The sequence below is a fragment of the Dromiciops gliroides genome, chromosome 1 (genome assembly GCF_019393635.1).
Source record: "Dromiciops gliroides isolate mDroGli1 chromosome 1, mDroGli1.pri, whole genome shotgun sequence".
Lineage (NCBI taxonomy): Eukaryota > Metazoa > Chordata > Mammalia > Microbiotheria > Microbiotheriidae > Dromiciops > Dromiciops gliroides.
In genome coordinates this window covers 324819777-324833279 of record NC_057861.1, presented here as the reverse complement: position 1 = coordinate 324833279, position 13503 = coordinate 324819777, and the positions used below count along the sequence as shown (strand labels likewise).

Sequence of the window (13503 nt, the reverse complement as noted above, 5' to 3'; positions counted from 1 at the left end):
GGGTGAAAAATATGTGCAGGTATACAAATGCAAGCTGTTAAAAGAGGAAGTGAGGACTAATAAGTAGGGGGAATAAGAGCTTCATCTGTGAAGCATCAAGTGAGCTGAACTGACTATTGAAGCAATTCAAGGATTCTTAGAGGCAGAACTAAAGTTGACATGTATTATAGGTATGAGTTATTATAGGTATTAGGTATGAAATACCTAAAAACCCAGATCAATTCAACAAACAGCCATAATGCATATATATATATATATACATATACATATATATTTATCACAACTTACACACAGATAAACATTCATATATACACACATGTATATACACACATACCCACATATGTATCTGTATATACATACATACATATATGTGTATATATATATACACATACATATATGCTGTTGTTGTTTTAGCTACTTCAGTCATGAGTCATGTCTGATTTCATGACCCCATTTGGATTTTTCTTGGCAAAGTGACTGAAGCAGTTTGACATTTACAGATGACCAACTGAGGTAAACAGGGTTAAGTGACCTTTCCCAGGGTCACATAGCTAGTAAAGTAACTTGAACTCATGAAGATGTCTTTCTGACTTCAAACCTGGCACTCTATCCACTGCATCACCTAGCAGTCCCTATATATATTTTTGTACATGACCAGCATCAGGATTTCTTTTGCTTGATTATTCATATTTATTACAATGGTTTTGTTTCTCTTTTTTCTTTCACTTTCCTCTTCCTCCACCACATTGGAAGAAAGGTAAGAGGAAAGAGGGGGGGAAACTTTTAATTGAAAAAGTAAGTTTACAAGTCATAGAGGCAGGAAATCAGAATAGCAAGTTAGGGTAACAGGTAGTATCCTTATTTTTCTGGAATAGACTGGATGATGGTAAATAAAAAGATATAAATCTTGGAAATTAGATAGAAAAAAAATTATAGGATTTTCAATTCCAGGCAGAGGATCATATTTTGACCTGGGACAATAGGAAGTCATATTTCATTAATATACAGGGAAACTGAAGACAAGAAAGGTTATAACTTACCAAAATTCATGTAGTTAGTTAATGGCAGGACACAGGCCCCAAACCAATTCTCCTGAAACAGTGGTAATTTTTAAAACTTTTATTGCATGTCTATTCTTACTCATTTCTCTGCAAAGTGAGATGACTTTATAACTGAGTCACAAGAGGTTGGAAAAATTGAACATCTTGGTCTTCATTCATGCATAAAGTTGGATTAAAATGTATTAATAAATGTATTTACATTATTTTTTAAGGGACTAAGAAATTGTGTAAATTCAACAAGCAGTGGCTTAAAGAGTGAAAACATCCGTGAATCTGGTGAAAGAACAAAAGCGTTTGTACCATACCCCCCTTACTTACTACCTTGTCCCGGGGATGGTTAATTTACATTTGTAGGTCTCATGTTCCTAATCTCTAAAGTGAGGGGAGTGAGTGGCATAATGTCCAAGGGATATTTAATCTCCAAATTTGTAACTTTTTTGTTTGTTTGTTACTTTGTTTCCTTTTTTAAAAGTTATCCATGATTAGTCATGCAAAACATTCCCACATTAGCTAGATTGTGAAAGAAAACAGACAAAAACTAAATTTCAGATAAAGGAACTAACAAAAAAAATATGCTTCTATCTATAATTAGATACCATCGGTTCTTTCTCTGTAGATGGATTTTATTTTTCATAAATCCTTCAGAGTTGTCTTGGATTGTTGCATTGTTGAAAATAACCAAGTCATTCATAGCAGATCATCTTACACTATTTCTGGATTTTTTTTGCATCTAATATATTTCACTCTGCATCAACTCATATAGGACTTTCCAAGTTTTTCTGATAGAATTTTGTTCACCATTTTTTATAGTAAATTATATTTATATAGTACTTTAAGGAGAGATTTCTTTACAATAAACCCATGAGGTTGACTATTGCAACAACAGTAAAATATAACATTTATATAGTACCTTATAACTGACAAATAATTTTCTTCATAATATCTCAGCAAAGTAAGTACCATGGGTTTTACCATCATCATCATCAATCAGTCCTCATCAATCAATCCTCATCTTCATCCAATCATCATCAATTCAGCTATCCATCCATCTATCATTCAATCAATCATCATCACTGTTGTAATCATCATAAATTGCTCTTGCCTCTGCTTCAAATTTTTTTTCACAGTTACTATTGCTAACTGTGTTTCCCTCCATTCTATTGTGTCCCCTTGAAATTTATGCTATTTTCTATCTTCTTTCACCCTATCCCTCCTAAAAAGTGTTTTGCTTCTGACTGCCCCCTCGCTCACTCTACCCTTCTTTCTTTCACCCCTCCCCCCTTATCCTCTGCCCATCTTACTTTCCTGCAGGGTTAGATAAATTACCCAATTGAGTTTGTATGTTATTCCCTCTTTGAGCCAAAATCTTCACTGTGATTATTTTTTGAAATACAATAAGATAATATCATATTCCACTACAGCAGCTTCTTTAGCTAGTTCCCAGTTAATGAGTGTCTATTTGGGGGGCTTTTCTACTACAAAAGGACTGCTATAAATATTGTTTTCCATATATAGGCCCTTTTTTGATATTGATCTTTTTTGGTTATTATTATTAAAAAGATACTTAGAGGAGGCAGCTAAAAAACTTTCCACATTTATTATTTGCTAGGTAAAACCCAAGTCATTTTTAATTTCCCTCTTTTTTATTATTAGTGATTAGATCATACACACATATATATATATATATATATATATATATATATATATATATATAGAGAGAGAGAGAGAGAGAGAGAGAGAGAGAGAGTTGGTAATGATTTGTGACTTATTTTGACAATGATTTGTTTACATCTTTTGACCACTTTCCACTTTGTCCACTTTCTTCATTACTTTGGGCTTAATGGATTTTGTTATGTAGTTACCACTTTTTTACTTTGGCATTTATAGGATTAAATTTTGCAAAGTTTCAACTGAAAATATGACTGATAATTACTTACTGTATAACATATACTATGAGGTAAATGGATTTTTAAAAGATATTGATGTTGAACACTTGGCATTTTATGAGAGAAAACTAAAGGGAGAGAAATACAATATACACACATACACACACACACACATACACACACATATACACTGACACCCAGTGCCCCATATATATATATATATATATATATATATAAGAAGTACAATTCAAAACTTGAAAAGGAATTGAGGGGACATCTAGTTTAACAAGCCAATTTATAGGTCAATAAAGTGAAGCCTAGAGCAGTTAAATGGTCTGAGAAACTCATTGAACACATTTTATTATTGAGAAAACCTGGGGGTTTTGAGTACTAGAATTGTCTTGCCTTTACCAATAATGCTCCCCAACCTTGACATGAGTATCTTTTATTCCACATAAGACAGATTCAAATGTCCAATTCTCTTTAGTAATAGCCAGAACACCAATTTTTTTCATCCCTCACTACCAAATAGTGTTCCTTGCCCACAAGAGATAATATTTTAAAGCAAGAAATGCATACCCAATTTATGCAAAAAACTCGTGAAGACTGACCTTGGATGGAACATTTGAAAACTTTGCCATATGACCTCTTCAATGGGGAGCTCTGAGACTATCTCCAGAGTGTCCCAGCAGTAATTATGGGTAATAGAGCTTTGGCATTATACCATGAAATGGCACACTGAAGGAATAGGCTTCAATTAACGACAGCCAATAAGGTGGGAAATGAAAAATGAGAGCCAGAGATGACCTTTCATCTTTCAGTTATTTTTATTAAAATTGCATTTCTATGAAATTTCATAATCCAGATGTTAATTTTGGCCAAGTAAAAATGAAATCATTTTTAAAGCAAAAAAGGGGAAAATATAATTACTTTGCCATTTATAGGCTTAAATTTTGCCAAGTTTCAACTGAAAATATGACTGATAATTACTTACTGTATAACATATTATACTATGAGGTAAATGGATTTTTAAAACAGATATTGATTTTGAACACTTGGCATTTTATGAGAGAAAACTAAAGGGAGAGAAATACAAAGAAGGTACAAAGAAAAGGAGCTGCCTATTCTAGCATGTTTGATAGTTATCTAGAACATTCAAACATGCTGAGTCTGATTTCTTTTTCAAAATTTTACAGAATAAATTAAATCTTGAACTTATTCAAAGTGGAACTTTATTCAGAACAAGGACTCTACTTCCTTATTGTCAATCAATGGATCAATAGGCATTTATCAAGTGCCTACTGTGCTAGCTATGAGGATAAAGACAAAAATGAAATACCACTGCCCTCTCGGACTTTGCATTTCTATCTTTTAATTCCATCTGCAGACAGCAAATGCTTAAATATTGTTGTTAATGATATAGACACACAAATTAACCCCTACATATACATAAAACACTTAATTTATCTGGCACTAATTGACATAATTTCTCTGGCAGGGAAGGTGGTGTTTCATACAAATTGTATAACATATATTTCTTCACAAACTTGCTTATTTGATTTCCCAAAGCAGAGAAAATTAGAAGTATCAAACCAGAAGGAAAGTAATTGTAATGACAAGTTAGCCATTGCCAAGTAGGGAGTAGAATGGCTAAAAAGGAAGACACAGATTTGGACATAAGAAAACACAATGAAAATAGTAACAATTATGAGAAATATCTAAAAGCTTAAATTCTTTGCAGTATCCTTCATTTAAAAGACAATGAATATTAAAAAATTTTAAATGAGAGGGCTGCATCTATTTCTTCTCAGTTATTTTCCTTCTCCTTCCCTGACAACACATGTAATGTAAAGAAAACCAAGTTAATAAACAAAATTTGATTATTTATTAGGCTTGTAGTTTCACAACATAAAGCAATTTTATGTCTTTGTGTGCAGAACCAGATAGTTGTTTTTTTTGGGGTGTGGGGTTTGAGGACATGAGTAGTTCAAGGTAGGGTTAGAAGATCATTTTAGTTGGTTGCTTTGTAAAATCATTGCTAAGTATGCACTATTTCCAGTAGGAATCTAGGACAATGAATTACAGAAACTTGTACACTTTCCCATCTGCTCCTCTATCTGTCATGGAGCCCACAGTCCTACGAACTCTTGTTTGTTAGATTTTTTTTCTTTTCGGTTAACAAGATTGTTCTCCTAAAATACGTACACTAAGCAGAGCTAAGATGTTGCTGGGTACAACCACTATGGCTGAGCTCTGCTCTTCAATATCTCCAGAAAACCTTGAAAAATGCACCAGACGTAGTACTGATTGTAAAATCTAAGGGGGAAAAAAACAAAGTGTTCCCTTCTCTCCATCTCAGGTCTAGATAAAGATATGGATGGAAAATATTGTGAACACTGCAGATGGGATTCATACAAAAGCTATAAGGAGAATTCTAGAGCAGGAACTGAAAGAGGTAAAAGGGTATGCACCAAGGGAGGCAATAGTCCCAGACCCATACAAAAAGGATTTATTTTCTATAGTGTACAGGAATATCCGTTAACTGGCAGCTGTCATTCATTACCCAATTCTGGGTTAAATTAAGGGTAATAGATGGGAAGCTTGACCTAGAACTGGAGATGAAGGTGAGGACTCTTTAGGACCCAAGCCTATGGAGCAAGCATGGAGCAAGTTCAGAAGCATGCAACTATGAGGTTCAGATTCCAGCAGTGGAGCAGGTTCTCTGTTGTAGCCTTCAGGACTATCTACAGCTAAAGAGGAATTACCAGAGCAGGAATCTCACATAGAAGGGAACCCTGTTTTTTTGTTTTGTTTTTTGTTTGTTTGTTTGTTTTGGGGGCAATGGGGGTTAAGTGACTTGCCCAGGGTCACACAGCTAGTATATGTCAAGTATCTGAGACCAGATTTGAACTTAGGTACTCCTGAATCCAGGGCCAGTGCTTTATCCACTGTGCCACCTAGTTACCCCCTGGAACCCTGCTTTTTGATACTCCAAAGTCACAGAGTTTTCTAGATGGCTGAAAGAGGCTGGTTCAAGCAGCTGGCTGCTGGAATTATGGCAAGGATAATGCCTATGCATGTTGCTCAGACCCCAAACCAAGTCAGGCATTTGAAAAAAAGGCGGGGAGGTGAAAGCTAAGAAAGTTAGAATTCAAAAGGGAAATGATAGACTGATAGGAGATACAAACCTTACTAAAGCAACAGACTCCCTGAAAATAAAAATGGATCAAGTAGGAATATATGAAACAACAAGAAATATTGAATTGAAATCAAAATATTGAAAAATAAAATTAAATATCAGGTATCTTAGAGGAAATATCAACTGAACTGGAAAACAAATTAAAGAGAAATTATTTGAGTATGTTTGAGCCTAAAAGCCATGATGAAAAACAAAATTCTAGGTACCATATTTCTGGAAATTAAAAAAAAAAAAGCTGACCAGCTCTTTTAGAACCATAGGGCAAAGTGAAATGGAAAAATATGCAAAATCATCTATTGACAGAAAACCCCCCAAAAAACTCTGAGTAATATCATGGCCAAACTCCATAACCTCTAGGTCAACCCCCCAAAACACACACACACACACACACACACACACACCCCAAAACAAAACAAAACAAAAATACTCAAACAAGCCAGAAAGAATTCAATCACTCTTCCTATGATCGACTTAGTAAATCCATTTCCAACCCTATAAACTATATATTGGAGGTTAAAGTTTTCTTTGCCCTTGAAAAATAAAAGGCCAGTCTGAAGATATTATTTACCTGTCCAGCAGTATCCAAAATATCTAGATATGCAGGCTCATCATCAATCCGAACCTGGGTCTTATAAGCATCTTCTGAAAGACAAAATGTAACATCAACATGTAAAAATAATCAGTTAAAAGATATATCTGTTACGTGTTTTCAGAGTATTCTCATTTTATATTGGACGTCTAAAGTAACGAATTCTTGAAGTAACTGTCTATATCATCTACTGTTGATAATACTTATGCTCCAAAATCTCAATTGATCCAACTTAATAAATCATTGTGATATCTACAACTAAACAGCTGATCATTAGGAAAAGTCTATTTATTCATAATCTATCAAAATGCATATAGGAAATGGACAATTATATTTGTGAAGTCTTCTCTCTATTCTTTATATTTCATATAGTCACATCACTTGTTTCTCACATTTGGCTCAAATGGGGAATGATAAAGGACAATATTTTGACAGGACATAGAATTAGGGATGAACTCTGTGGTTTTTAATTAAACAACAAAACACAGCAGACAATGTACTGTGGTTGATTAATGCACCATCTGACTTGTGAAGTGGGGCATGAGGTGAAGTCAAGTGCTTCCAGACCCTGAGAGACAAAGGCCCTTAATCAGCACAATCACAGAGCCAGAGGTAGCCTCTCCATTTTGGAACAGGTATGGAAAGAAGCACAGGGACTAGTACTAAAAATGTCTTATCCTCATTATCTTGTGAAAGGGAGAGGAGAGATCTTGTCTTGATTCAGACAGTTTTCTCACAGGGACGGTATTGCAGAGAGAATTGAAACAATTAAAGACAGCAAATTGTCTGTATCTATTCTCTCATGTATCCTTCCAATTAAATCGATTTTTAAAAACAAAAAGAGGTCTAAAATTCTCTTAAAAGACAGAAGTATTCTGTACTGTATTCTTTAAATTGAGTTTCAAAAGTACAAATATTAAATGACGCAAAATGATAACACAAAATAGCTAGAGAAAGATAAAGCCCTAAAATGTGTTTGTTCTCAAAAACTTTCTATTTCCTCAAAAGGTTTATTCCTATTACTATTATTTTCTTTTGCAGGGCAATGAGGGTTAAGTGACTTGCCCAGGGTCACACAGCTAGTTAAGTGTCAAGTGTCTGAGGCTGGATTTGAACTCAGGTCCTCCTGAATCCAAGGCCAGTGCTTTATCCACTGCACCACCAAGCTGCCCCCTATTGCTATTATTTTAATGTGGAATTTTGACAACTCACCACAATCCTACTTTGGAGAATTCACAAATATAGTACCTCCCCTTCTAATTTATCCTTAGTCAAGCATAGTGGACAGATTGAAGTCTGACTGTGCATCCCACTCAAAAATGTTCTCCATTGTCAACAGAATAAATTCTGTATTGCTTAGCTTGAGATTTAAGTGTCTCCATAATCTGATTTCAGTTTGTCTTATTTCATATAACTCCTTTTCAGGTTGCTTTAATTTAGTCATTGTGGAATATTTCCCGTTTCCAGAATCCATAGGATGCTTTTACTTTCAGGATATTGTTCAGACTCTTTTCTCTGCATATAGTAAAGATTCTTAAGCTGGAGTCCACAGCAGCCATGGATAGATTTAAGGGGAAATGTAAACTCAGATGGGGAAAATTGTCTTTATTTTGTTAATCTCTAGTTATTTATATTTAGCATTTCAGTCAGTTATGATTTTTAAAATATTAAACTTTCAGAGGTGTCGAAGACACAAAAAGGTAAAGAAAGCCTATAATTTATAGGACCAACATTAAATATGACAAGAAATACAATAACAGACATTTTTACTGAACTCTAAGGCTTGCAAAATACATTACCATATCATATTTTATTTTCACCGCAATACTGTGTGCTAAAAGATATTTTAGGTGTTCCACATATCAGGAAATTAAAGCTCAGAGAACCTAAGAGACTTGTCTATGATCATACTGCTATAAATTTTTAATGGCAATATTCAAACACAGGTTCTATTGTTCTCTCCTTTAAACTTCATCTTTCCTATCCATTAAGACCCAACTATTTGCTCCCAAATACTTTCCCTGATGGAATCTCTTCTTCTGTCCAGGAGTTAGAATGTACAATGTATGTTTGCCTAAAAGGCTATTTTATGGAGAGTGCACACAAGGCAAGTGCTCACATCTTAGTCAGAAGAAGAGATAAAAGAATGCCCTCAAGGTGTATCTGAAGAGCTTTGGAATTGATTGCATGATATGGGAGACAGAGGACTGTCCAGCATGGAGTGCCCTCATCAGAGAAGTTGCTGTACTCTATTAAAAAAAAAAATGAAGCAACTCAAAAGAAATGCGAAATGAACAAATTTAGAGAATCCACTACAGATGTTCACATGGACTATTTGTGTCAGACCTGAGGCAGAGCATTCTCAGCTCACAGTGGTCAGATCAGTTACAGTCAGACTCATTGTAACTTGACTCGAGCAAAGTGATATCATTTTGGTCCTCTTCGAGAAAGGACAACCCACCAAAACTGTAGTAGAAATATTGATATAATATTCTTCAGAATTATATTCTTGTTGGAAAAGGAGCTATTGTTTCTTTATGTCTTCCATAGGAAATGTGATCCATGCTGGTTTTGTGTCCTTGTGAAAATCGCTTAACGTTTTTTGTGCCCCAAAGTAATTTTAAGCCTATATATATACAAACAAATATATACAACACACATACACATACACATACATATACATCTATATACACACATACATATACAAACATACACATATATACACACATACACATACATGCATACCCACAACACACATATGTACAAATGTATATATATGCATGTGTATGCATGTGTATATGACATTTACACATAGATGTACATGTACATACAACCATATAAAAAATAAAAACATTTAAAACTAGCATCTCTCAAATCCTATGCTCTTTCTTTCTTTCTTTCTTTCTTTCTTTCTTTCTTTCTTTCTTTCTTTTTTCTTGCAGGGCAATGAGGGTTAAGTGACTTACCCAGGGTCACACAGCTAGTTAAGTGTCAAGTGTCTGAGGCTGGATTTGAACTCAGGTCCTCCTAAATCCAAGGCCAGTGCTTTGTCCACAGCATCACCTAGCTGCCCCCCCATGCTCTTTTAACTATAATCTGTTCATTTCCCAATATACTCTTCCTTAAGTTTCAATAGAATGAATTTGGGCATTAACTATAAAATGTGATATACCTAATGATATCATTTCTCTGATGTGGAGAAACCTAATGATGGGAGATTAAATTTTGTGGCCTAGAATGGATTTCTTATAAGGAGATATAGAAGGAAGCAGTGGGGAAGATGAGAGAGAGAGAGAGAGAGAGAGAGAGAGAGAGAGAGAGAGAGAGAGAGAGAGAGAGAGAGAGAGAGAGAGAGAGAATGGAGAAGGTACATCTGATAATGACGGTTGGGGAAAAGAAGTATCAAGCACTGAAGTGGCTAGGCCTTGTCCCTACTTTTTGCTGTCTGAAATAGCATATATTTTTCTGATCTTTAAGTCTTTAAAAATTCTTAGTTTAATTTGGATGTCATTGACAGATTAGAAAAATTTGAGCATTTCTAACATTTGGTAAGTGTGCATCATTTTTTGTAACTGAGGAATTGCAAAGGAGAGGAACAGTGAGTGGTGATGGTATATAGGAGAAAATGAAATGTTGCTAAATCTGGTTACCGAGGAGAGTGATATGAAAGATAAAAATCTTGATTTATTCAATGTAATAAAAATTTCAGTGTGTTAACTATGGTACAGGTCTTTTGCCCTTAGGTGAATGCAATTTATTTGATATTTTGTCTAGTAGGATGCTAAGCTGATTGATCATTTTTGGTTATCCATTGTTTCCCATTCTACCCCCAGGTAGGTATTGGTAAAACTTTTGCTTAGAGTGAAGTCAACAATTGAATCTAGAGAATAGGTTTGGAATACTGTGAGGATAAAGAGAACAACTATATAGAGCCAGTAACATCTACATTTCAAGGGTGGAAGCCAAAAGGAGAAAGTATAACTATTCTTCATTTTTGCCTAAACTCTTCAAGCGTTATAGAAAAGGGTAATAATAATAATGCCCTCTGGCCTTTTAAAGAATTGAAACATTCTTTTCTCTATAATAAATTTTTCTAAACTGTTTTATCTTAAGTCCTTATGTTTATTTTTATAGTTTTCTTCTCTCTCATATCATTGCCGTACTATCAACTATCCCTTTTTGTTGCTGTTAATTAGAAGAACGAGCCCTGTTTTCTTTCTGGAATCTTTTAGTTTGTTGCTCCTATTTTTTTCTATAAAGAATCCAGGAGACTGAACTTCTTAAAATTGTGTGTAAAGAGCAAATATATCTTGAGTGAAATCCTAAGAGTCTCTCTTTTAGAAATAGATGTTGGCCTTAGGGCTCATGCTTTGTGAAACACATTCCTCACAGTTTAGAAGTCTTTTTCTTATTTCTAGTTTCTTTGCTATTTTATTGAGATTTGAGAGTGTTAAAAAAAATCTAGCTCCCTTTTTTTGCAGGTATCTGTCTTATTAGTACTCTATTTCTATATGCAATAATCAATTTCCACACATACTAAATTCATATTCAAGGTACTGCTCCTTTCATATATGGCTATATTGCTTTCTTTTCTTCTTTTTTTTTTTTTTGGTGAGGCAATTGGGGTTAAGTGACTTGCCCAGAGTCACACAGCTAGTAAGTGTTAAGCGTCTGAGGCTGGATTTGAACTCAGGTCCTCCTGACTCCAGGGCTGGTGCTCTATCCACTGTGCCACCTAGCTGCCCCCATATTGCTTTCTGAAATGTGCAGAATCAGCATTTCTATGAAGAAATCACACCCAAATAAAAAACACAAATCACATTCATTCCCTACCTTGAAAAGAACAATACAGAATGACCACTTCCAACCCGTTTCTCCCATATTGATCAAATCAGCTTGATAAGAAATTGTCCTCAGACAAATATGTTTGAGAAGAAACACAGTTTTAAGGATTTAAGATGAAATTCCCTGAGGTAAGTTTGCTAAGAGGACACACTTGAGGACCAAAGATTTTTAGAGGAAAAGATGGCTACAGAATAGTGTGTTCCATCAGTATAATACACAGAAAGGCTCAAACACATTTGTGTGCATTGCACATATATTCATATCTATAATTTTAGAAATCATACTTGATAAGCTATGCTGAATAGTCACATAAAGACTATGAAAAGACTAATAAAAAGGTCATTGTCATATATGAAATAAAGATAGTATTTTGAGTTTAATACCAAAAATGGGTCAATGATAAAGAGAGGGTCAGATTTTATGCATTAGAAATAAAGGGATAAGAGACATAGGAGATGACCAGATGAAAACAGAAGCATGAGAGGAAAGTCTACAGGATTTGGGACAAGTGATAAGATTTGCTATCTATATGATAGAATATAAAAGCTAACAGGTGATGGTCAAAGCTGATAGGTAGGATCTGTAATTGTTTTCCTGGGAACACTACTGACTAGAAGAAAGGAATTAGTTTGTTGGGACCTGGTTCATTTAAAAAAAAAAAAGCAGGGTTTTCAGCTAGTGATAGACATGAGGCAAACCTTTTAAGACACAACTCTCCCTCCTCCCTGGTATGAGAAGAAGAGAGAGGGAAAACAGGTTTTAAATGAGAAGAGATGGTTTTACTTAAAGCTGATTGGATAAAACAAACTTCTCTGCTATTTCAAAAACTGACCGGGGAAAGGTTACGTAGCCCTGTTATCTACAGGATGATCCAGAAAAGTTCCTCAGAGCTTTGGGCTTTGTAGATCTAAGGGATTTGGCAATTTTCTAATTTAAAGAAACTGTTTTGTTACTGAAAGAACATAATACTTTCTCAATACCTTGCAACTACACATGTCAGAAGACCTGAATTCAAATCTGATCTCAGAAACTAGCTGTGTGACCCTGGTCAAGTCACTAAACCTCTATTTGTCTTAATTCACTGGAGAATAAGATGGCAAGTTACTCCAGTATCTTTGACAACAAAACTCCATGGACAGCATTCGCATACAATAATTCAGGGGCTCAGGAAGAGTCAAATATGACTGAACAACAACAATAAACTTCATCAACCCAACAGTAATAGACAAACATCATAGTCTAACAGAAGAAATGAAAAGAGCAGATGGGGAACAGATAGCAGAGAAGTGTTTGTGTGTGTTGTGTGTGTTTTATATTTTCCCTCAGCAGGTGATAAATACATGGTGTAGACCTTTTACCTTTATGTCTGCCCTTATCCTCTATTGAATAAACAGTACATTTTTTTTCAAATTTTTGATCAGTTTCATACAACGAAATAGCATTTTTTTTTAAGTGAGGCAATTGGGGTTAAGTGACTTGCCCAGGGTCACACAACTAGTAAGTGTTAAGTGTCTGAGGCCGGATTTGAACTCAGGTACTCCTGACTCCAGGGCCAGTGCTCTATCCACTGCGCCATCTAGCTGCCCCAAATAGCATTTTTTAAAAGAACATTTCATGTTCTAGTAAATGATCACTGTGGTTGATTTTGTGTACACCAGAATATCACTGGTTGACTATCAGTAGGTACAGTAGTGGGTTCCACACAAAGGTTATACACAGGGCCTTGAAAGATAATTTGAATTCTAAACACCATTGTTTGCCATCTGGGGATACGATTCCAACCTGGCAAAGTATGTAAAAGAGAAAAAAAAAACAAAGTCTACCCTAGCCCAGGAAAGAAGAAAAATGGGGAAGACTTGGGGCTTACTTCCATGCTTGGGATACACGTGGTTGCCATATTGATGTTCTACATCACAGTTTTTA

The 13503-nt window shown here is 34.9% G+C and overlaps 1 protein-coding gene across 1 annotated transcript in view; it reads right to left on the bottom strand.

Annotated features, from left to right (window-relative positions):
* The window catches only part of RIT2 (Ras like without CAAX 2), a 504718-nt gene that overhangs the window by 300778 nt on the left and 190437 nt on the right, over window positions 1–13503 (bottom strand). Inside the window, exon 3 of the mRNA XM_043976434.1 lies at window positions 6715–6788. Coding sequence (XP_043832369.1) covers window positions 6715–6788 — 74 coding nt within the window. The remainder of the gene's footprint in view (window positions 1–6714; window positions 6789–13503) is intronic.